An 18,666-nucleotide genomic window follows, 5' to 3' on the forward strand; every position below is an offset into this window, starting at 1 on the left:
TGTAAACTATGATCCCCAGCAATGCCATTTAACTCACTTCCTCATTTATAAACTTGATATATTGATGGGTACCTCATAGGGGTGTCAAGAAAATTAAATGAATCTTGAAAGAGTCTGGGTGCTCCATAAATGCCCCTTCCCCTTTCCTCATCTTCTGTATAAGTCTTTAGACTCTGACTTCTGAGGTTACTGACCTTTATTACCAGCATTTCAAAATTATATCTAAACTCTCAGGTTTTTCAGCTGGCAAAATTAAAAGGCCAAAGTAGAAGGGGCTTTATGGGCAAACATGTCAACAGCAGAAAAGACATTTGACAGCAAGGATGGAGATGGCAAAAGTCTATTTTTTCTAGTAATTGATAGTTATAATAATGGAGTTCTAAAAAGGTGAAATGTCTTTATTTAATAAAGTTTATAAAGAAATCAACAATGTATAGAATACAGTTTAGAATGATTTCCTCTAGAAATTTTGCTTAACTGTAATACTTAGCCATCATTAGCACTTCTTTCACTCACAGGCAATGAAGTGTGTAACATTCTACTTGGTGGAGTTTAAATTACACTGACGGGCAAAACACTTCAACACCTCTTCCAGAACCTTAAAAGTTGCAGTGTAATGAAAACTGATTGTTGGTCATTAGCGGTTAGTTACTAACAGCTTTTTCCAAAATGAATAAGTAAATTATTGATGCATTTGAAATATCAAATTTACCTTTTTTCTCAGCGCAGATATTTATCCACATTTTTCCAATGACCTAAAATTATTATATTTGGTTTATGAAATGCTTTCCAGTGAGAAATGAAATACATTTATATATGGTCCTTAAAAATAGAGGCATTGCCCATGTAATAATTGTTCAGAATTATACATTGCCATTTGAGGTTTTACTTTTAAAAATGGTACATGATTATTTAAAAAAGAAAGGATATGCTGTTTAGGAAATATTTTGCTTGTGTGTATTATCCAGAAGGTAATTTTAAAATCATAAAAATTTTTGAGATTCTAAAACTTCCAATATATTAGTAATTGGTTACAAAAATGCTTTTTTAGTAATTTTTAAGAAAACAATTGATTTCGTATACCAGTTAGCAAAGGGATTTAGCATATAAAATAAACCAGATTCGTCTTGCTTTTGCTTTCAGTGTAACTGAATATTATTCATGGTTTGGTATTTTTTTACCTATTCCTATTTAATACAAAAATATTAAATCAAAAGTAAGCATTATTAATAAAGCTGGTCTCAGTGATAATTTTGAAAGATAAAGCTTTGTACTTTTGTCTTTTGTATCAGAACATCCAAATTAGTATGTAAACTTTAGAATCTAATTGTCATTATATTTAATACATTAAACAATGTTTAGTATACGGGGTTTTTGCTTTGGGAAAAATTTTAACTTGATTTTTAAAATATTTGTGTAGCTCCACATGTTAGTTAAAAGTAATACTTAAAGGAATTATTATATTCTCATTAATGGTGGATTCGTTGTTTTCATTTGAATTGATTCAAAATAACTAAAAGGAGGAATAGAAGAAACTTAAGTCTGGGTGCTTTGCAAATTCGACTAAATGTATTTTTTTTTTCTATGAAGCCACAGGATGAAATAGATATAAATATCTTTATATAATTAGTTTGTTGTAAAAACGTTAACTCTCATCATTTTAAGCTAATTCAAACCAATTATTGTTCTTCAGTGCGGAATAACAGAACTTTTCAAGTATATTAAAACAGTTTCAGAAGTATCAGGTAAAGACTGTACTTTTAAACCTTACTCATTAACCTTTCGGCTGTTGAAGCCATTATCCATATTAGCTGCTGAATTAACTTTTTAGACGGTCTGATGATATTATGGAATATACTTTGATTCTAAGATTTTTAAATCCTGTATTTTTGCCATCTGTATAAATTAAAATAACTGAAAAGATAAATTGTCTTATTTTCGTCAACAATTCTTCTGGGAAGGCAGGTGCAGGTAAGTTTCTTACATTGGCCAAATCAAGCTCAAGTTCTGCTCTAATGTAAAGAAAACCAATTATTTGAAAATGGAACTTAAATTCATTTTAGGGGTGACTGTATTTGAAAAGTAATTCTAGATACCATTTTTTTAGTTTATATTTATAGGTAATTGATAATTTAAAAAATTAATATGTGCATTTACTTTGTGCTTTGTGCCCTGAGACCCAGATTATTCTGTGAACTTTAGAAATCTAAATGATTTAAAAAAAATCCTTCATGGAAAAATCAATTCTGTGTTTTGTGAAACAATGAGAACATGGTTCATTTTTTAGTGTATTCTGATTCTTGTTTTGAAATAATTGGATAAATAACTTTGCATAAGACAGTGTCTTAATATTTTAAATTTTGGGACTCCCCTATATAAAAAAAATACTAGTTTATGCTTACATGATAATGTTTGTGGTCTTGTTATAACTGCATGGTGCTGTTTATACATTTACCATGAATTTACTGTAGACTGATGGAGATAAAACCCCAGTGCTTGAGGATTTGAAGAACCTTAGTGATAACTTTGTATTTTGTGTGCTGGGAACCATTGGTGCAGTAGTGGTTTATAAATCTGAGAAGTATTTTAAAATGCAGATTCCTAAGCTCCTTCTCAGAGAATTCATTAGGCCTGTGGTAGGGCCCATGTAACTACATTTTACAGGAATTCTGGCAATTATGATGCAGATGATTTAGGAAGGAAGTTTGGTCTTAATTTAGGCTTACAGTCTTGATTTTCAAGAATGAGGGATCTTGAATATTGATAGGCTGTGATTATCGAGGCTAGAGACAGCTTCTCCCATTCATCCTCCCCCATTCCCTCTTTCCTTTGTCCTCACTCTTTTGTACACTGGAATTTGGGAGATGGAAAAAGAATGAGGGAGTCTTGGAGGACTCTGATACAAGGAGTAATTCCTGGTGTTTTTGTAGTTAACTCTGTATATGCACATAGGGCCTGATAAAATTGGTAGCCACAGGTGTGACTCAGTGAACCTTAGTTCTCACCTTAAGGTTTGATTGTGGATTCCCACCACAAAAATTTAAAGACCCTTTCTTAAGTAAGTATTCTCTAACCTTTACTTTTTTTCAGAAAGAGGCTATGAGACTTAACTTCTATTTAATAGGCATTGGACAACAATATGAAAAAACATTTTTCATGATACAGTCAGCATTTGTTACTGATTTCTTGAATTAAGTATATAGTTACTTTCTTGAAAAAGAACACCTAAAACAAATTTTCATGTTCATTGTTATTTCATTTTTATTACTACATGAAAGTAACTCTTAAGTTTTAGAAGTTCTCTTTGTGTACAAAACAATTGTCAGATGTGTTGCCTTAACAAGTTATTAGTGCATAAACAAAAGTTTAAGTAAAATTTTTAACACCCCTAAGTTTTATGTGGATATTGCAGCTAGTTTCAGTGACAAATGCTGGTAATTGTATCTGTTATCATAAAGGCGTTTAAAGAATTAGTTGTACATAGCAGTGATTAAATATATTCAGAGTGTTGTAGACTCTAGGGCCTTGCCTTCTGAAGAGTACTCTGTGGACCAGCAGTCACATCACCTGGGAGATTGCTGAAGTAGAACCTCAAGAGCCATCTCAGAACCATCTAATCAGGATTTTCATTTTAGTAATTCCTTACATTATTGGAATGCAAGTTAAATTTGAGAAGCACTGTCCTAGGAGATTCCTGCCTTAATTTGGGGCTTTTTACTTCATTCTGAAGTTACCAGTCATTTTTAGAGAATTGTATTTGGATATTCCCTCCCCACTTTGCAATCCATTAGAACTCAAAACCAGCATTAATTTACCATAGAACTCCTTAAATATGAAAGGTATAGTCCTGGGAATGCTTAAAATATCTGGAAAGACAGAATGGGTCCCTACTAGTATATATTTGATTGCTGAGAACCAGGATGAAGAAACATGTTAGAAAAATCTGGACGTTTTCAACTGATAAAGTGCGATGTACAGAATTTAAGAGCAGATAGATAATCACAAAAACCATCACCACGAGGAAACTGGGACCCATCAGCTCCTGTTCAGACACACCAGGCTTGCTCCTGCCTTTGCTCTTGCTCGTCGCCTGCCTGGTGTGGTCTTTTCCAGTAATCCACTCCTGCCTCTTTGACGTCTTTTCTCACCTGTACCTATCAGCATCACTCTAGTACTGTAACCTATACCCATCCTCTTAATTTCCTTTTACCCTGAAAAAATTTTTCTCTATAACATTATTTGCTTTATATATATATATATACACACACATACACACACACATATATATATGTGTGCGTGTATATATTATATATGTATATAACATATAAATATATGTATGATTTCTCATTATGTTCCTTGCTTATTATTTGTTTTTCCATACCAGTATCTAAATTCCATGATGGCAAGAATCTTTGTTTTATTTGATGTTGCATGTCTATTGCTTAGAATAGTGCCTGGAGCATAATAGATGCTCATATGTTTGTTGGATGAAGTAAACTCTGCTATTAAGGCTTTTAATTAGTAGAGAAATATTCTATGTCTTTTTTTTGTGAATGGTTCAATAACTGCAAAGTAATATGGGAAATGGGCAATAATATAAAATATAGTGAATTACTTTTTATTGCTATTGAGAAGTAGGATTTATCTAGTTAATGATCAAATGACCATTTGCAGTATTTTTTCCATGTGAATAAGTTTTTGGAGAAGATCTGCCAAGTATGTCTCTGTTTAATAAGCTGAGCTTAAGTTCAGGTCCAGTATGTTACATGTTGAAGACAACTGGTATGTAAATAAACTAAGTTAATTCATTACTTTGATTGCATGTAGCGAGATCTAGGACTGAGACTGTGTTATTAAGCCTGCCTTTGTAGCAACAAATATATATTAAACTCTATATATTCCCTTTTACTTATAAAAATGACTATCCCCTAATGCTTATAAAAATGAACTCTGAATCTAGTATTTTTCAGAATGGCTGTTGCTTTGTATAATTTCCATTGTATTTATACTGTATACCACTATTTTTAAAATTTAAAGATCATTTTGTTTTTATTTTATTTTTTGTTTTGTTTCATCTTATTTTTACAGACAGGCTCGAGGAGAGAGCATCCTCAGATAAGAATGTAGACCCACTCTCTGCTCCACATAACCATCCTCCAGAAGATCCTTTTGGTTCTGTTCCTTTCATTTCTCACTCAGGCAAGTTACATATGTAACATCACTATCATGAAAACATACACACAAGGTCAGCAGTAATAACAACAAAAAACCTTATTAACTTGAAGCCAAAGAACCAGGTATTCTTTACACCAAATAGAATAGAAAATTAATGTTTAGCTATCCTAGTTTTCCTACTGACATTCTTTCCATTGGGTTATTCACTTGTGCCTTTTGCCAACATAGAAAAATGCTAATTGACATAATAGAATTGTAACTGTTTCTTTTTGCCTTTATTATTGGATATTGTTCCAAAAAAATTCATGCTTAAAAATGTCTTTCCTTTTTATATGCTTAAAGTATACATAAGACGTTTTTATTCTTCACTTTTGCTTAAAAATCCTGTATTTTCCTTGTTTATACAGGCTCACTTGTTAGGTGTATTTAAGAAGTACTGAAGATTTTGTATTTGTCACAATCATTTTGTGAGAAATTACCTTCTCTTTTCTCTTGCATCCTTTCTTTGATTTCAATCCAGAATTTAAATATTGTGATTATTCACCATTTAAAAATAATTGTAGTAACATTTTCAAAGTAATTACTCAGTTAATGCTGTTGAATATATTAGAATGAAATAGGATCCCACTTTGGCATAAAATGGATTTGTGTGTGTGTATGGTTATAGTGAAAAAAAAAGAGTTTCTTAGAAAAGGTTACTGTATTGGAAGAAAAAATTATTAGAAGGTAAGAGTTTTGTTTACTATATTCAGGGTAACTGTCAGCCATGTTCTTTGGTTCTGTTCCTTTTATTTCTTACTCAGGCAAGTTACATATGTAAAATCATCACTACAATTTTAAAAAATACACACAAGAAAGAACAACAATGGAAGAAAAACTTAAAAATGGAAAATGAAACTAAGGAATTAGTGTTCAGGATTTTTGATGAATATATTAAGGCACTGGTAACAGCTTTTCACCATTCAGATTTGGTTATCCAGGACACAAACAGTAATGATTACGTTCATTCCCATGCTTTACCCTTGGCCACTTACTGAAAACAGTCCATATTTTTGTCATATTCTGCTTGCTTCCTTGAAATTGCCTCTTTCATGGATGACATGACGTTAACTGGGGAAAACAGATTACTGTGTCTGTTTACTTTACTTGCAAAGATGTACTCCCTCACACTCCCGATACCCTAGGTCATAAAAATGCTACTGTTTTTCTTAAATTAATATGTCAAAATGGTCTTTTATAAGTTCTCAAGAACGCAGTACTCAGTGACTTCAGATATTTATCTCTTTGTGGCAGAGAGTGGTTTCAATAATAGCTCTTTTTCATACTCTAGAAGTTGTATGTCCTTTTCAGATTTACATTTATCTCTGCAACTTCTTTGTTCTTTAATAGCTTCTGAAAGTACCCTGGGGAAATGAATAGTAGAATCCGGAGCTAGGGTGAACCTGATTTGAGCTTGATTGCTGTTATTGCTATTTTGTTTTTCTTTTTACTGGGGATATCTAACTTCTCTGTTAGATTTTAAGGTTATTGTGAGTTGGAAACATGAATTGTCTGTCTTTGAAAACTGCCCAGTAGCCAACTCAGTAAGTACCTAATAATATTCATTGGATATATTAAAAATTATGACTAATACTAAAAATTCATACTCCTTTAGTGTTAGGACAATGACTTAAAAAAAATGCCCTTTGATATAAATGCTACCTGTCCAAAAAAGTCTGTCTAGATTTAATGTGAACATGGCCATTGGAATGATTTGGTTATGAAAAATTGGGTACGTACTGTGGAATAAAGGAGGCAGTGGTCATTGTAGAAATGTGCTTCCAGAGAGAGAAGAAAAGGTGGGCACTTTGCTATCTCAGCATTATTAATATATATTTACCAGACCCAAAGTGCATAATTAAAATAAAAAAATTTAAGAACTTACTGCTGCTGACTTGTTTATTATCAAGCTTAGAAATACTTTGTTATAAAAATATAATAATTTTGGCTGTAAAAACAAACTATTCAGGGACATTCATTTTCCTCTAATAGTAAAATAACTGAATCTACTGACACAAAAATTAACTTATCTATAATAATTTCTTTAGGAAGAAATTAGAAAAAGAAAAATGAATTCTATCTAATGAAAATATACTCCACTTAGCATTGTAAGCATTTGGAAATTGTAGGACTAGAACAAAAGAAAGACAAGTGACTACTTCTAAGTATGTGTGTGTGAGTACAGTACAGAATAATAGGTACATTGGATAAGCCATTTTAGTGGAGTCTGAGAATTGACAATTAGTGGACATAATCTTAGGTAAACCATATAGAGAATGCTACCTGAGAACAAAATGGCTTCAGTTGTGAGGCAGAATGCTGTAAGAATTTAACAAGTTTTAAGTCTGTTGGTAAAGTACATTTAAAAAGGCCTGCTATCCTGAATCTCTTGTTCTCACACTGGTTTTATTAGGAATTATGCTATTTTTATTTTGAAAGAAAAAATTTGTTAAAACTTGTAAACTTAACTTTGGAATTGTAAATAATTAGTTTTTTACTTCAGTTTATCATAATTTTATAAAATTTTTAAACTAAATTTTTAATATTTAACACGTATATGCTTTAAAAAGTCAGGTTTAACAAGGTTTTTAGTGAAAAAAAAATCACTGCATGCTGCCTCCCCATTCAAACTTATTACAGGTAATTTTTTACTTCTGGTATTTTAGCATAGTATGCTTATACTGCTTTTTCTTCCTTTTAAAAAAATTTTAGATAATACCTGCTAACTTCCTATTATGGAAAATGAGGATTTAATTAGTATACACTGTTACCTCTCTCACACACACACACACACACACACACACACATACACACTCTCTTATGTGTCCTTTATTCATATCCTTCCAGTAGAGTTTTGGCACAATCATTGGTTGTCAGTGTTCAAAGTATACATTTTTTTTTTTTTTAATAATTATTTTTTATTGAAGGGTAGTTGATGCACAGTATTACATTACATTAGTTTCAAGTGTACAACACAGTGGTAAAACATTTATATACATAATTCTAGGTTCCAGCTATCACCCTACCAAGCTGTTACAATATCTTGACTATATTCCTTATGCTATACATTACATCCCAGTTACTTATTTATTTTACCATTGGAAGTATGTCCTTTTTTTTTTTTTTTTTTTTTTTTTTTGTCAGGGCATCTCTCATATTTATTGATCAAATGGTTGTTAACGACAATAAAATTCTGTATAGGGGAGTCAATGCTCAATGCACAATCATTAATCCACCCCAAGCCTAATTTTCATCAGTCTCCAATCTTCTGAGGCATAACAAACAAGTTCTTACATGGAGAACAAATTCTTACATAATGAATAAGTTACATAGTGAACAGTACAAGGGCAGTCATCACAGAAACTTTCGGTTTTGCTCATGCATTATGAACTCTAAACAGTCAGTTCAAATATGAATACTCATTTGGTTTTTATACTTGATTTATATGTGGATACCACATTTCTCTCTTTATTATTATTATTTTTAATAAAATGCTGAAGTGGTAGGTAGATACAAGATAAAGGTAGAAAACATAGTTTAGTGTTGTAAGAGAGCAAATGTAGATGATCAGGTGTGTGCCTGTAGACTATGTGTTAATCCAAGCTAGACCAGGGCAATAAAACATCCACGTATGCAGAAGATTTCTCTCAGAACAGGGGGGGTGAGGTTCTAAGCCTCACCTCTGTTGATCCCCAATTTCTCACCTGATGGCCCCCCTGCGACTGTGCCTGTCTTAGGTTGTTCCTCCCTTGAGGAATCTTACCCGTCTCTGGCTAACCAGTCATCTTCCGGGGCCATACAGGGAAATGTGAAGTTGGTAAGTGAGAGGGAAGCCTTATTGTTTGAAAAGGTTAGCTTTTTACTTCTTAGCATATTTATGCCCTGTGGCTTCAATGCCCAGCATTTGTCTTGAGGTCTCCTTACCACTTGGAAGAATTACGATACTCGGTAAATTTGATATGAGGCACGAATTCTATTTAAGGGTTGTAATTAGGAAGGAAGAAGAAAAGCTATAGAAGTAGCAGGCGGAAGAAAACATGGGAAGATTGATTATTTCTTTGACATATCTTCTTGTGGAGTACTTCAGCATGTATAGGTTTTAAGCTACTACTTAAATTGTGCACACACATTAACATAATAGGAGTATAGTTACATAACAAAAGCATATCTGTAATTACCAGCCATCTCCAGTGAAACCCAGAAAACCAGTTAGGCACCTTAGGCATTTGTGAAAACTTATCTATGATATGGTGGATATTGTCCAACTGAACTTGAACAGTCTGAGAGAAATCAGACAAATTAAAACAACCCATTCCTGGGGACTGTTCACATGCCATATGTTCTTTTAACAGTAAATAGTCTGTAGTTGTAAGACTTTGGAGTGCTACAATTTGCACATCTCCAAATTCTTGGTTGAGTTCCAACAGTATAGATCCAGTCAAATTTGTTGTTCCACTGTATGCACAGGTCAGCTTAGATATCTCCTTCCTGATTCCCATGGCAAGTCCAGGAACTGGTGGGATGAGTGCATCTACAGCTGTAGCAGTGCGTGGATCTTTGTTGGGGTTTTTTGATGATCATCTTCTGGCATGAGTCTTCCAGAGAGTGCAGATGTTGGAAGTTCTTTTTCATATCGTATCTTAGTTCATTTTCGGGGTAGCCCAATTAGGCTTTGATCCTCTGTATAAACACAAACAGACCCTTTGCCTACACTTTTATATGCCCTTTATACCCTTGTGTAGAACTCGTTGGAGGTTACCACACAGGAACTGCCCTTTTTTTTTTTGCTTTGTTTTTGGTATCACTAATCTACACTTACATGACGAATATTATGTTTACTAGGCTCTCCCCTATACCAGGTCTCCCCTATAAACTCCTTTACAGTCACTGTCCATCAGCATAGTAAAATGTTGTAGAATCACTACTTGCCTTCTCTGTGTTGTATAGCCCTCCCTTTTCTCCTACCCCCCCATGCATGTTAATCTTAATACACCCCTACTTCTCCCCCCCTTATCCCTCCTTACCCACCCATCCTCCCCAGTCCCTTTCCCTTTGGTAACTGTTAGTCCATTCTTGAGTTCTGTGATTCTGCTGCTGTTTTGTTCCTTCAGTTTTTCCTTTGTTCTTATATTCCACAGATAAGTGAAATCATTTGGTATTTCTCTTTCTCCGCTTGGCTTGTTTCACTGAGCATAATACCTTCCAGCTCCATCCATGTTGCTGCAAATGATTGGATTTGCCCTTTTCTTATGGCTGAGTAGTATTCCATTGTGTATATGTACCACATCTTCTTTATCCATTCATCTATTGATGGACATTAAGTTGCTTCCAATTCTTGACTATTGTAAATAGTGCTGCAATAAACATAGGGGTGCATCTGTCTTTCTCAAACTTGATTGCTGCGTTCTTAGGGTAAATTCCTAGGAGTGGAATTCCTGGGTCAAATGGTAAGTCTGTTTTGAGCATTTTGATGTACCTCCATAGTGCTTTCCACAATGGTTGAACTAACTTACATTCCCACCAACAGTGTAGGAGGGTTCCCCTTTCTCCACAGCCTCGCCAACATTTGTTGTTGTTTGTCTTTTGGATGGCAGCCATCCTTACTGGTGTGAGGTGATACCTCATTGTAGTTTTAATTTGCATTTCTCTGATAATTAGCGATGTGGAGCATCTTTTCATGTGTCTGTTGGCCATCTGTATTTCTTTTTTGGAGAACTGTCTGTTCAGTTCCTCTGCCCATTTTTTAATTGGGTTATTTGTTTTTTGTTTGTTGAGGCGTGTGAGCTCCTTATATATTCTGGATGTCAAGCCTTTATCGGATGTGTCATTTTCAAATATATTCTCCCATACTGTAGGGATCCTTCTTGTTCTATTGATGGTGTCTTTTGCTGTACAGAAGCTTTTCAGCTTAATATAGTCCCACTTACTCATTTTTGCTGTTGTTTTCCTTGCCCGGGGAGATATGTTCAAGAAGAGATCACTCATGTTTATGTCTAAGAGGTTTTTGCCTATGTTTTCTTCCAAGAGTTTAATGGTTTCATGGCTTACATTCAGGTCTTTGATCCATTTTGAGTTTACTTTTGTATATGGGGTTAGACAATGGTCCAGTTTCATTCTCCTACATGTAGCTGTCCAGTTTTGCCAGCACCACCTGTTGAAGAGACTGTCATTTCGCCATTGTATGTCCATGGCTCCTTTATCAAATATTAATTGACCATATATGTCTGGGTTAATGTCTGGATTCTCTAGTCTGTTCCATTGTTCTGTGGCTATGCTCTTGTGCCAGTACCAAATTGTCTTGATTACTATGGCTTTATAGTAGAGTTTGAATTTGGGGAGTGAGATCCCCCCTACTTTATTCTTCTTTCTCAGGATTGCTTTGGCTATTCGGGGTCTTTGTTGTTTCCATATGAATTTTTGAATTATTTGTTCCAGTTCATTGAAGAATGTTGCTGGTAGTTTCATAGGGATTGCATCAAATCTGTATATTGCTTTGGGCAGGATGGCCATTTTGACAATATTAATTCTTCCTAGCCACGAGCATGGGATGAGTTTCTATCTGTTAGTGTCCCCTTTAATTTCTCTTAAGAGTGACTTGTAGTTTTCAGAGTATAAGTCTTTCACTTCTTTGGTTAGGTTTATTCCTAGGTATTTTATTTTTTTTGATGCAATTGTGAATGGAGTTGTTTTCCTGATTTCTCTTTCTGTTGGTTCATTGTTAGTATATAGGAAAGCCACAGATTTCTGTGTGTTGATTTTGTATCCTGCAACTTTGCTGTATTCCGATATCAGTTCTAGTAGTTTTGGGGTGGAGTCTTTAGGGTTTTTCATGTACAGTATCATGTCATCTGCAAATAGTGACAGTTTAACTTCTTCTTTACCAATCTGGATTCCTTGTATTTCTTTATTTTGTCTGATTGCCATGGCTAGGACCTCCAGTACTATGTTAAATAACAGTGGAGAGAGTGGGCATCCCTGTCTAGTTCCCGATCTCAGAGGAAATGCTTTCAGCTTCTCGCTGTTCAATATAATGTTGGCTGTGGGTTTATCATAGATGGCCTTTATTATGTTGAGGTACTTGCCCTCTATTCCCATTTTGCTGAGAGTTTTTATCATGAATGGATGTTGAACTTTGTCAAATGCTTTTTCAGCATCTATGGAGATGATCATGTGGTTTTTGTCTTTCTTTTTGTTGATGTGGTGGATGATGTTGATGGACTTTCGAATGTTGTACCATTCTTGCATCCCTGGGATGAATCCCACTTGGTCATGGTATATGATCCTTTTGATGTATTTTTGAATTCGGTTTGCTAATATTTTGTTGAGTATTTTTGCATCTACGTTCATCAGGGATATTGGTCTGTAGTTTTCTTTTTTGGTGGTGACTTTGCCTGGTTTTGGTATTAGGGTGATGTTAGCTTCATAGAATGAGTTTGGGAGTATCCCCTCCTCCTCTATTTTTTGGAAAACTTTAAGGAGAATGGGTATTATGTCTTCCCTGTATGTCTGATAAAATTCCGAGGTAAATCCATCTGGCCCGGGGGTTTTGTTCTTTGGTAGTTTTTTGATTACCACTTCAATTTCGTTGCTGGTAATTGGTCTGTTTAGATTTTTTGTTTCTTTTTGGGTCAGTCTTGGAAGGTTGTATTTTTCTAGGAAGTTGTCCATTTCTCCTAGGTTTCCCAGCTTGTTAGCATATAGGTTTTCATAGTAGTCTCTAATAATTCTTTGTATTTCTGCGGGATCTGTTGTGATTTTTCCTTTCTCATTTCTGATACTGTTGATTTGTGTTGACTCTCTTTTCCTCTTAATAAGTCTGGCTAGAGGCTTATCTATTTTGTTTATTTTCTCGAAGAACCAGCTCTTGGTTTCATTGATTTTTGCTATTGTTTTATTCTTCTCAATTTTATTTATTTCTTCTCTGATCTTTATTATGTCCCTCCTTCTGCTGACCTTAGGCCTCATCTGTTCTTCTTTTTCCAATTTCAATAATTGTGACATTAGACCATTGATTTGGGATTGCTCTTCCTTTTTTAAATATGCTTGGATTGCTATATACTTTCCTCTTAAGACTGCTTTTGCTGAGTCCCACAGAAGTTGGGGCTTAGTGTTGTTGTTGTCATTTGTTTCCATATATTGCTGGATCTCCATTTTGATTTGGTCATTGATCCATTGATTATTTAGGAGCGTGTTGTTAAGCCTCCATGTGTTTGTGAGCCTCTTTGCTTTCTTTGTACAGTTTATTTCTAGTTTTATGCCTTTGTGGTCTGAAAAGTTGGTTGGTAGGATTTCAATCTTTTGGAATTTTCTGAGGCTCTTTTTGTGGCCTAGTATGTGGTCTATTCTGGAGAATGTTCCATGTGCACTTGAGAAGAATGTATATCCCGTTGCTTTTGGATGTAGAGTTCTATAGATGTGTATTAGGTCCATCTGTTCTACTGTGTTGTTCAGTGCTTCCGTGTCCTTACTTATTTTCTGCCCAGTGGATCTATCCTTTGGGGTGAGTGGTGTGTTGAAGTCTCCTAGAATGAATGCATTGCAGTCTATATCCCCCTTTAGTTCTGTATTTGTTTCACATATGGTGGTGCTCCTGTGTTGGGTGCATATATATTTAGAATGGTTATATCCTCTTGTTTGACTGAGCCCTTTATCATTATGTAGTGTCCTTCTTTATCTCTTGTTACTTTCTTTGTTTTGAAGTCTATTTTGTCTGATATTAGTACTGCAACCCCTGCTTTCTTCTCACTGTTGTTTGCTTGAAATATGTTTTTCCATCCCTTGACTTTTAGTCTGTACATGTCTTTGGGTTTGAGGTGAGTTTCTTGTAAGGAGCATATAGATGGGTCTTGCTTTTTTATCCATTCTGTTACTCTGTGTCTTTTGATTGGTGCATTCAACCCATTAACATTTAGGGTGACTATTGAAAGATATGTACTTATTGCCATTGCAGGCTTTAAATTCGTGGTTACCAAAGGTTCAAGGTTAGCCTCTTTAGTATCTTACTGCCTAACTTAGCTCGCTTATTGAGCTGTTATATACACTGTCTGGAGATTCTTTTCTTCTCTCCCTTCTTGTTCCTCGTCCTCGATTCTTCATATGTTGGGTGTTTTGTGCTGTGCTCTTTCTAGGAGTGCTCCCATCTAGAGCAGTCCCTGTAAGATGTTCTGTAGAGGTGGTTTGTGGAAAGCAAATTCCCTCAGCTTTTGTTTGTCTGGGAATTGTTTAATCCCACCGTCATATTTGAATGATAGTCGTGCTGGATACAGTATCCTTGGTTCAAGGCCCTTCTGTTTCATTGTATTAAATATATCATGCCATTCTCTTCTGGCCTGTAGGGTTTCTGTTGAGAAATCTGACGTTAGCCTGATGGGTTTCCCTTTATAGGTGACCTTTTTCTCTCTAGCTGCCTTTAACACTCTTTCCTTGTCCTTGATCTTTGCCATTTTAATTATTATGTGTCTTGGTGTTGCCCTTCTTTGATCCTTTCTGTTGGGGGTTCTGTGTATTTCCGTGGTCTGTTCGATTACTTCCTCCCCCAGTGTGGGGAAGTTTTCAGCAATTATTTCTTCTAAGATACTTTCCATCTCTTTTCCTCTCTCTTCTTCTTCTGGTACCCCTATAATATGGATATTGTTCCTTTTGGATTGGTCACACAGTTCTCTTAATATTGTTTCATTCCTGGAGATCCTTTTGTCTCTCTCTATGTCAGCTTCTATGCGTTCCTGTTCTCTGGTTTCAATTCCATCAATGGCCTCTTGCATCCTATCCATTCTGCTTATAAACCCTTCCAGAGTTCGTTTCATTTCTGCGATCTCCTTTCTGGCATCTGTGATCTCCCTCCGGACTTCATCCCATTTCTCTTGTGTATTTCTCTGCATCTCTGTCAGCATGTTTATGATTCTTATTTTGAATTCTTTGTCAGGAAGACTGGTTAGGTCTGTCTCCTTCTCTGGTGTTGTCTCTGTGATCTTTGTCTGCCTGTAGCTTTGCCTTTTCATGGTGATAGGAATAGTTTGCACAGCTGGGACGAGTGATGGCTGGAAGGACTTCCTTTCTTGTTGGTTTGTGGCCCTCCTCTTCTGGGAGAACAGCGACCTCTAGTGGCTTGTGCTGCGCAGCTGCGCGCATACACGGTTTCTGCTTCCTGCCCGGTTGCTATGGAGTTAATCTCCGCTGTTGCTGTGGGCGTGGCCTGGCTCGGGCAGCTACTCCAAAATGGTGGAGTCGCGTTGAAGCAGGAGCTGCTGGGAGGCTATTTATGTCCGCAAGGGGCCTCCCTGCTCCCTGCAGCCCAGGGGTTAGGGTGCCCAGAGATCCCGGATTCCCTACCTCTGGATTAAGTGACCCGCCCTGCCCCTATAAGACTTCCAAAAAGCACCCGCCAAAACAAAACAATGACCACCAAAAAAAAAAAAATTTTTTTTAATTAAAAAAAACGAAAACAAAAAAAAAAGGTGGTTGTTCGTTTTTCTTTATTCTCCAGTGCCAGCCTCAGGCCTCTGCTCACCGGTCTTGCTGCCCTGTTTCCCTAATATTGGGGTACCTATCCCTTTAAGACTTCCAAAAAGCGCTCGCCAAAACAAAACAGCAAAAAAGCAAAAAAAAAATGGTTGCGCGCTTTTCTTATGTCCTCTGGCGCCCAGCCTCCAGTGCCCGCTCACTGTTCTTGCTGCCCTGTTTCCCTAGCATCCAGGGCCCCCTGGGCACGCACTGTGTCTGCGCTCTGGCCCGGATGGCTGGGGCTGGGTGTTCGGCAGTCCTGGGCTCCGTCTCCCTCCCGCTCTGCCTATTCTTCTCCCGCCGGGAGCTGGGGGAAGGGGCGCTCGGCTCCCGCCGGGCCGGGGCTTGTATCTCACCCCCTTCGCGAGGCGCTGGGTTCTCGCAGGTGCGGATGTGGTCTGGATATTGTCCTGTGTCCTCTGGTCTTTATTCTAGGAAGGGTTGTCTTTGTTATATTTTCATAGATATATGTTGTTTTGGGAGGAGATTTCCGCTGCTCTACTCACGCCGCCATCTTCCACCCCTATATACATTTTTTTAATACATGAATATTTGTCACCCCTGAGGTCTAGTATACCATGATTATATTTCTTTTCTTCTGTTAAGTTTTATTTTTCCTAGACTTAATTATGTTTATAAAAGTGACTGTTTTTGTTCCCTTAGTTTTTGATACATGAATTGTGGGTTCATCTCCATTTTGAGGTGTAAATTTTCTCTCAACTTAAGGTGGTTATCATTTTCATTTTTACATGGTTAAAACTCTAATGGAACTGTAAAATCTGAATTGGTTGTCCTCTCTGTTTGCCACACAGTTATCATCCACTGTTTTCTTTTACCCATCATTCTTCCTAGGAATTCCTAGATCTCTTCTCTGCCTTTTTCTTTGTTTATTAGTAGAGCAACTAATAAATTGCTCCATTTTCTTGAGAAAGTAGTTATAGAAGGAAAAGTTTTAAACTTTGCTGCCTAAAAATATCTTTCTTTCCTAAGCTGACACTTGATTGTTAATTTGGCTGGGTAAATAACTATGTTGAACATAATTTTCCTTGTGAATTTTTGAGTCTCTGTGTCATTGTATTCTAACTTAAAAAGAAGAGCCTCAGCTAGAGAAAAGCTCCCTATGCCCCTAAGCCTAGGTCCCAAGAGTCCAAAATACCTTTTTTTCCTATCTTTAATAGCTGCATTTATTCTAGATCTGGTACAGTCAGCTGGCCTGCCTTAGTTTGTCCATGTTAATGCATCTTTATAATTTGTTTGGTGCCTTAGCTTATAACACTTTCAGACTTTTAGGAAGCTTAGTTACAGATCACATTTTGGTAGACCATGTTTTAAAATGAATTTAAGTCTTCCTTCTTTTATTTTTAAATATTTATGGGCAAAATTAAATTTTGTCATTATCCATTATCCATTTATGCAAAAATCAAATTATATCAAGAATCTATTTGGTGTTGTATGTAAAAGTGATATCTTATTCTATACATTGATATTTTAAGTATCATTGAATTACATTTATTTACCTTTTATGTCAGTTTACTAAACTGATTATTAATACTGTAGTATGTCATAAAGAGCATTGACTTTGGAATTACAAAGCCCTCAGTATAAATCTTAGTTCTATCACAGATTAGCCGTGTGATACTGCCTAACTTCTTACAGGTTTTCTTTCTCTTAAATTGGGGATGATATTAGCTACTTGTTGAGATTATTGAAAGGATTAAATGAGAGAATGTTGTACGAAGTACATACATCCTCATTGTTGGTTGCTATTGTGGCTGTTGTTGGCAGTGTTAGTAAATAGTATTTTTACTACTTACTACTAAATTACAAAATCTTAATGTTAAATAAGTTTTGCAGCTGCTATCCAAGTATTAGCAGTACAAAGTTCCAGTAAAAATAAGTTCTAGTATCCTCTTAACTCCTGAATGACACCTTTAAGTAAGATGTAAAATCTGTTTATGCTTTTCCCTACCAAGAACTGTTTTAGTAGTGCTGTTTCTAGTATTAAAGCATTAACTACCAGTACTCACTACAATGTACATATAAAATTAATACTAAAAGCATAGTATTTATTCCCTTACTGAAACCTACACACCCTTCTTCCCAAGGTATCATTTTACAGTTAGTGTACCAACATAGGCTGTGTGGCTTTGTGAATTATTAAAATTAAGTGGTTTACACTATAAACAACTTCTGAAACATGTAGTATGTTTGAAGAATTTTGTTGACATATAGGCCATATTAATTAGGTCACTGAAGTTTTAGATTCTAATACTGCATTTCATTGTTAATTAGATCTGGTGAACGTTCCCTACTCTCCCAATCCCTAGATTCACCCTCATGGGTCTCATTACCTAATAGGAAGTTAAATTGAGTTCAGGGTTGGGAAAAGTCACACTGTATGTAGCCAATATTTGTTGGAACACAAACTATTACAGATTGTCAGTCCAAATGCTGGGTCATTTTAATAAGCCATGATGAGGTGTATTTATTTTTATACCTTTAGATTCTAGTATATAATTCTTGAAGATCAAGAACTTTTCTACTTTAGCATAGAATAGAAAAAAAGTTATCATTTACTGAGTTCTAATATATACATACAGTGGAAACTAAGGCTTAGAGCATGTCCATGACTTTTTATGGTCAGGTAGTTTATTAGTAGGAATCCAGTCCTAATTCTAAACTCTGTTCTTTTAGTAGTAACAAAACAAATAAAAGTGTTAAGTGGCCTATTTTAAATAAAAAAATCAATAATAATATGAGTAACATAATAGAAATGTCAGTTTTATAACATTTTTAATACTCTTCACAACTAGTGGATTCTCTTCTTACATGCAGACCTGGTTACTTGGCCTGTCTTCAGAGAAATAGTACAGATTTTGAATAAAGCCTTCTAATCTACAAATCCTTGAGCCTGGCTGGTAAATTTCTGGGAAATGATAGCAAGCAGTGTGA

The 18,666-nt window shown here is 35.5% G+C and overlaps 1 protein-coding gene across 4 annotated transcripts in view; it reads left to right on the plus strand.

Moving 5' to 3' along the window:
- Positions 1–18,666, plus strand: part of BMP2K (BMP2 inducible kinase) — a 174,984-nt gene that overhangs the window by 145,366 nt on the left and 10,952 nt on the right. For 3 of the 4 annotated variants that reach the window (XM_036906441.2, XM_036906440.2, XM_036906442.2), the window contains one exon: positions 5,089–5,199. The exons of the other annotated variant lie outside the window; for it this stretch is intronic. In XM_036906441.2, the coding sequence (XP_036762336.2) occupies positions 5,089–5,199 (111 nt within the window). The remainder of the gene's footprint in view (positions 1–5,088; positions 5,200–18,666) is intronic. 4 annotated transcript variants of the gene reach the window in all.

This window comes from Manis pentadactyla, chromosome 5, assembly GCF_030020395.1.
Source record: "Manis pentadactyla isolate mManPen7 chromosome 5, mManPen7.hap1, whole genome shotgun sequence".
NCBI lineage: Eukaryota > Metazoa > Chordata > Mammalia > Pholidota > Manidae > Manis > Manis pentadactyla.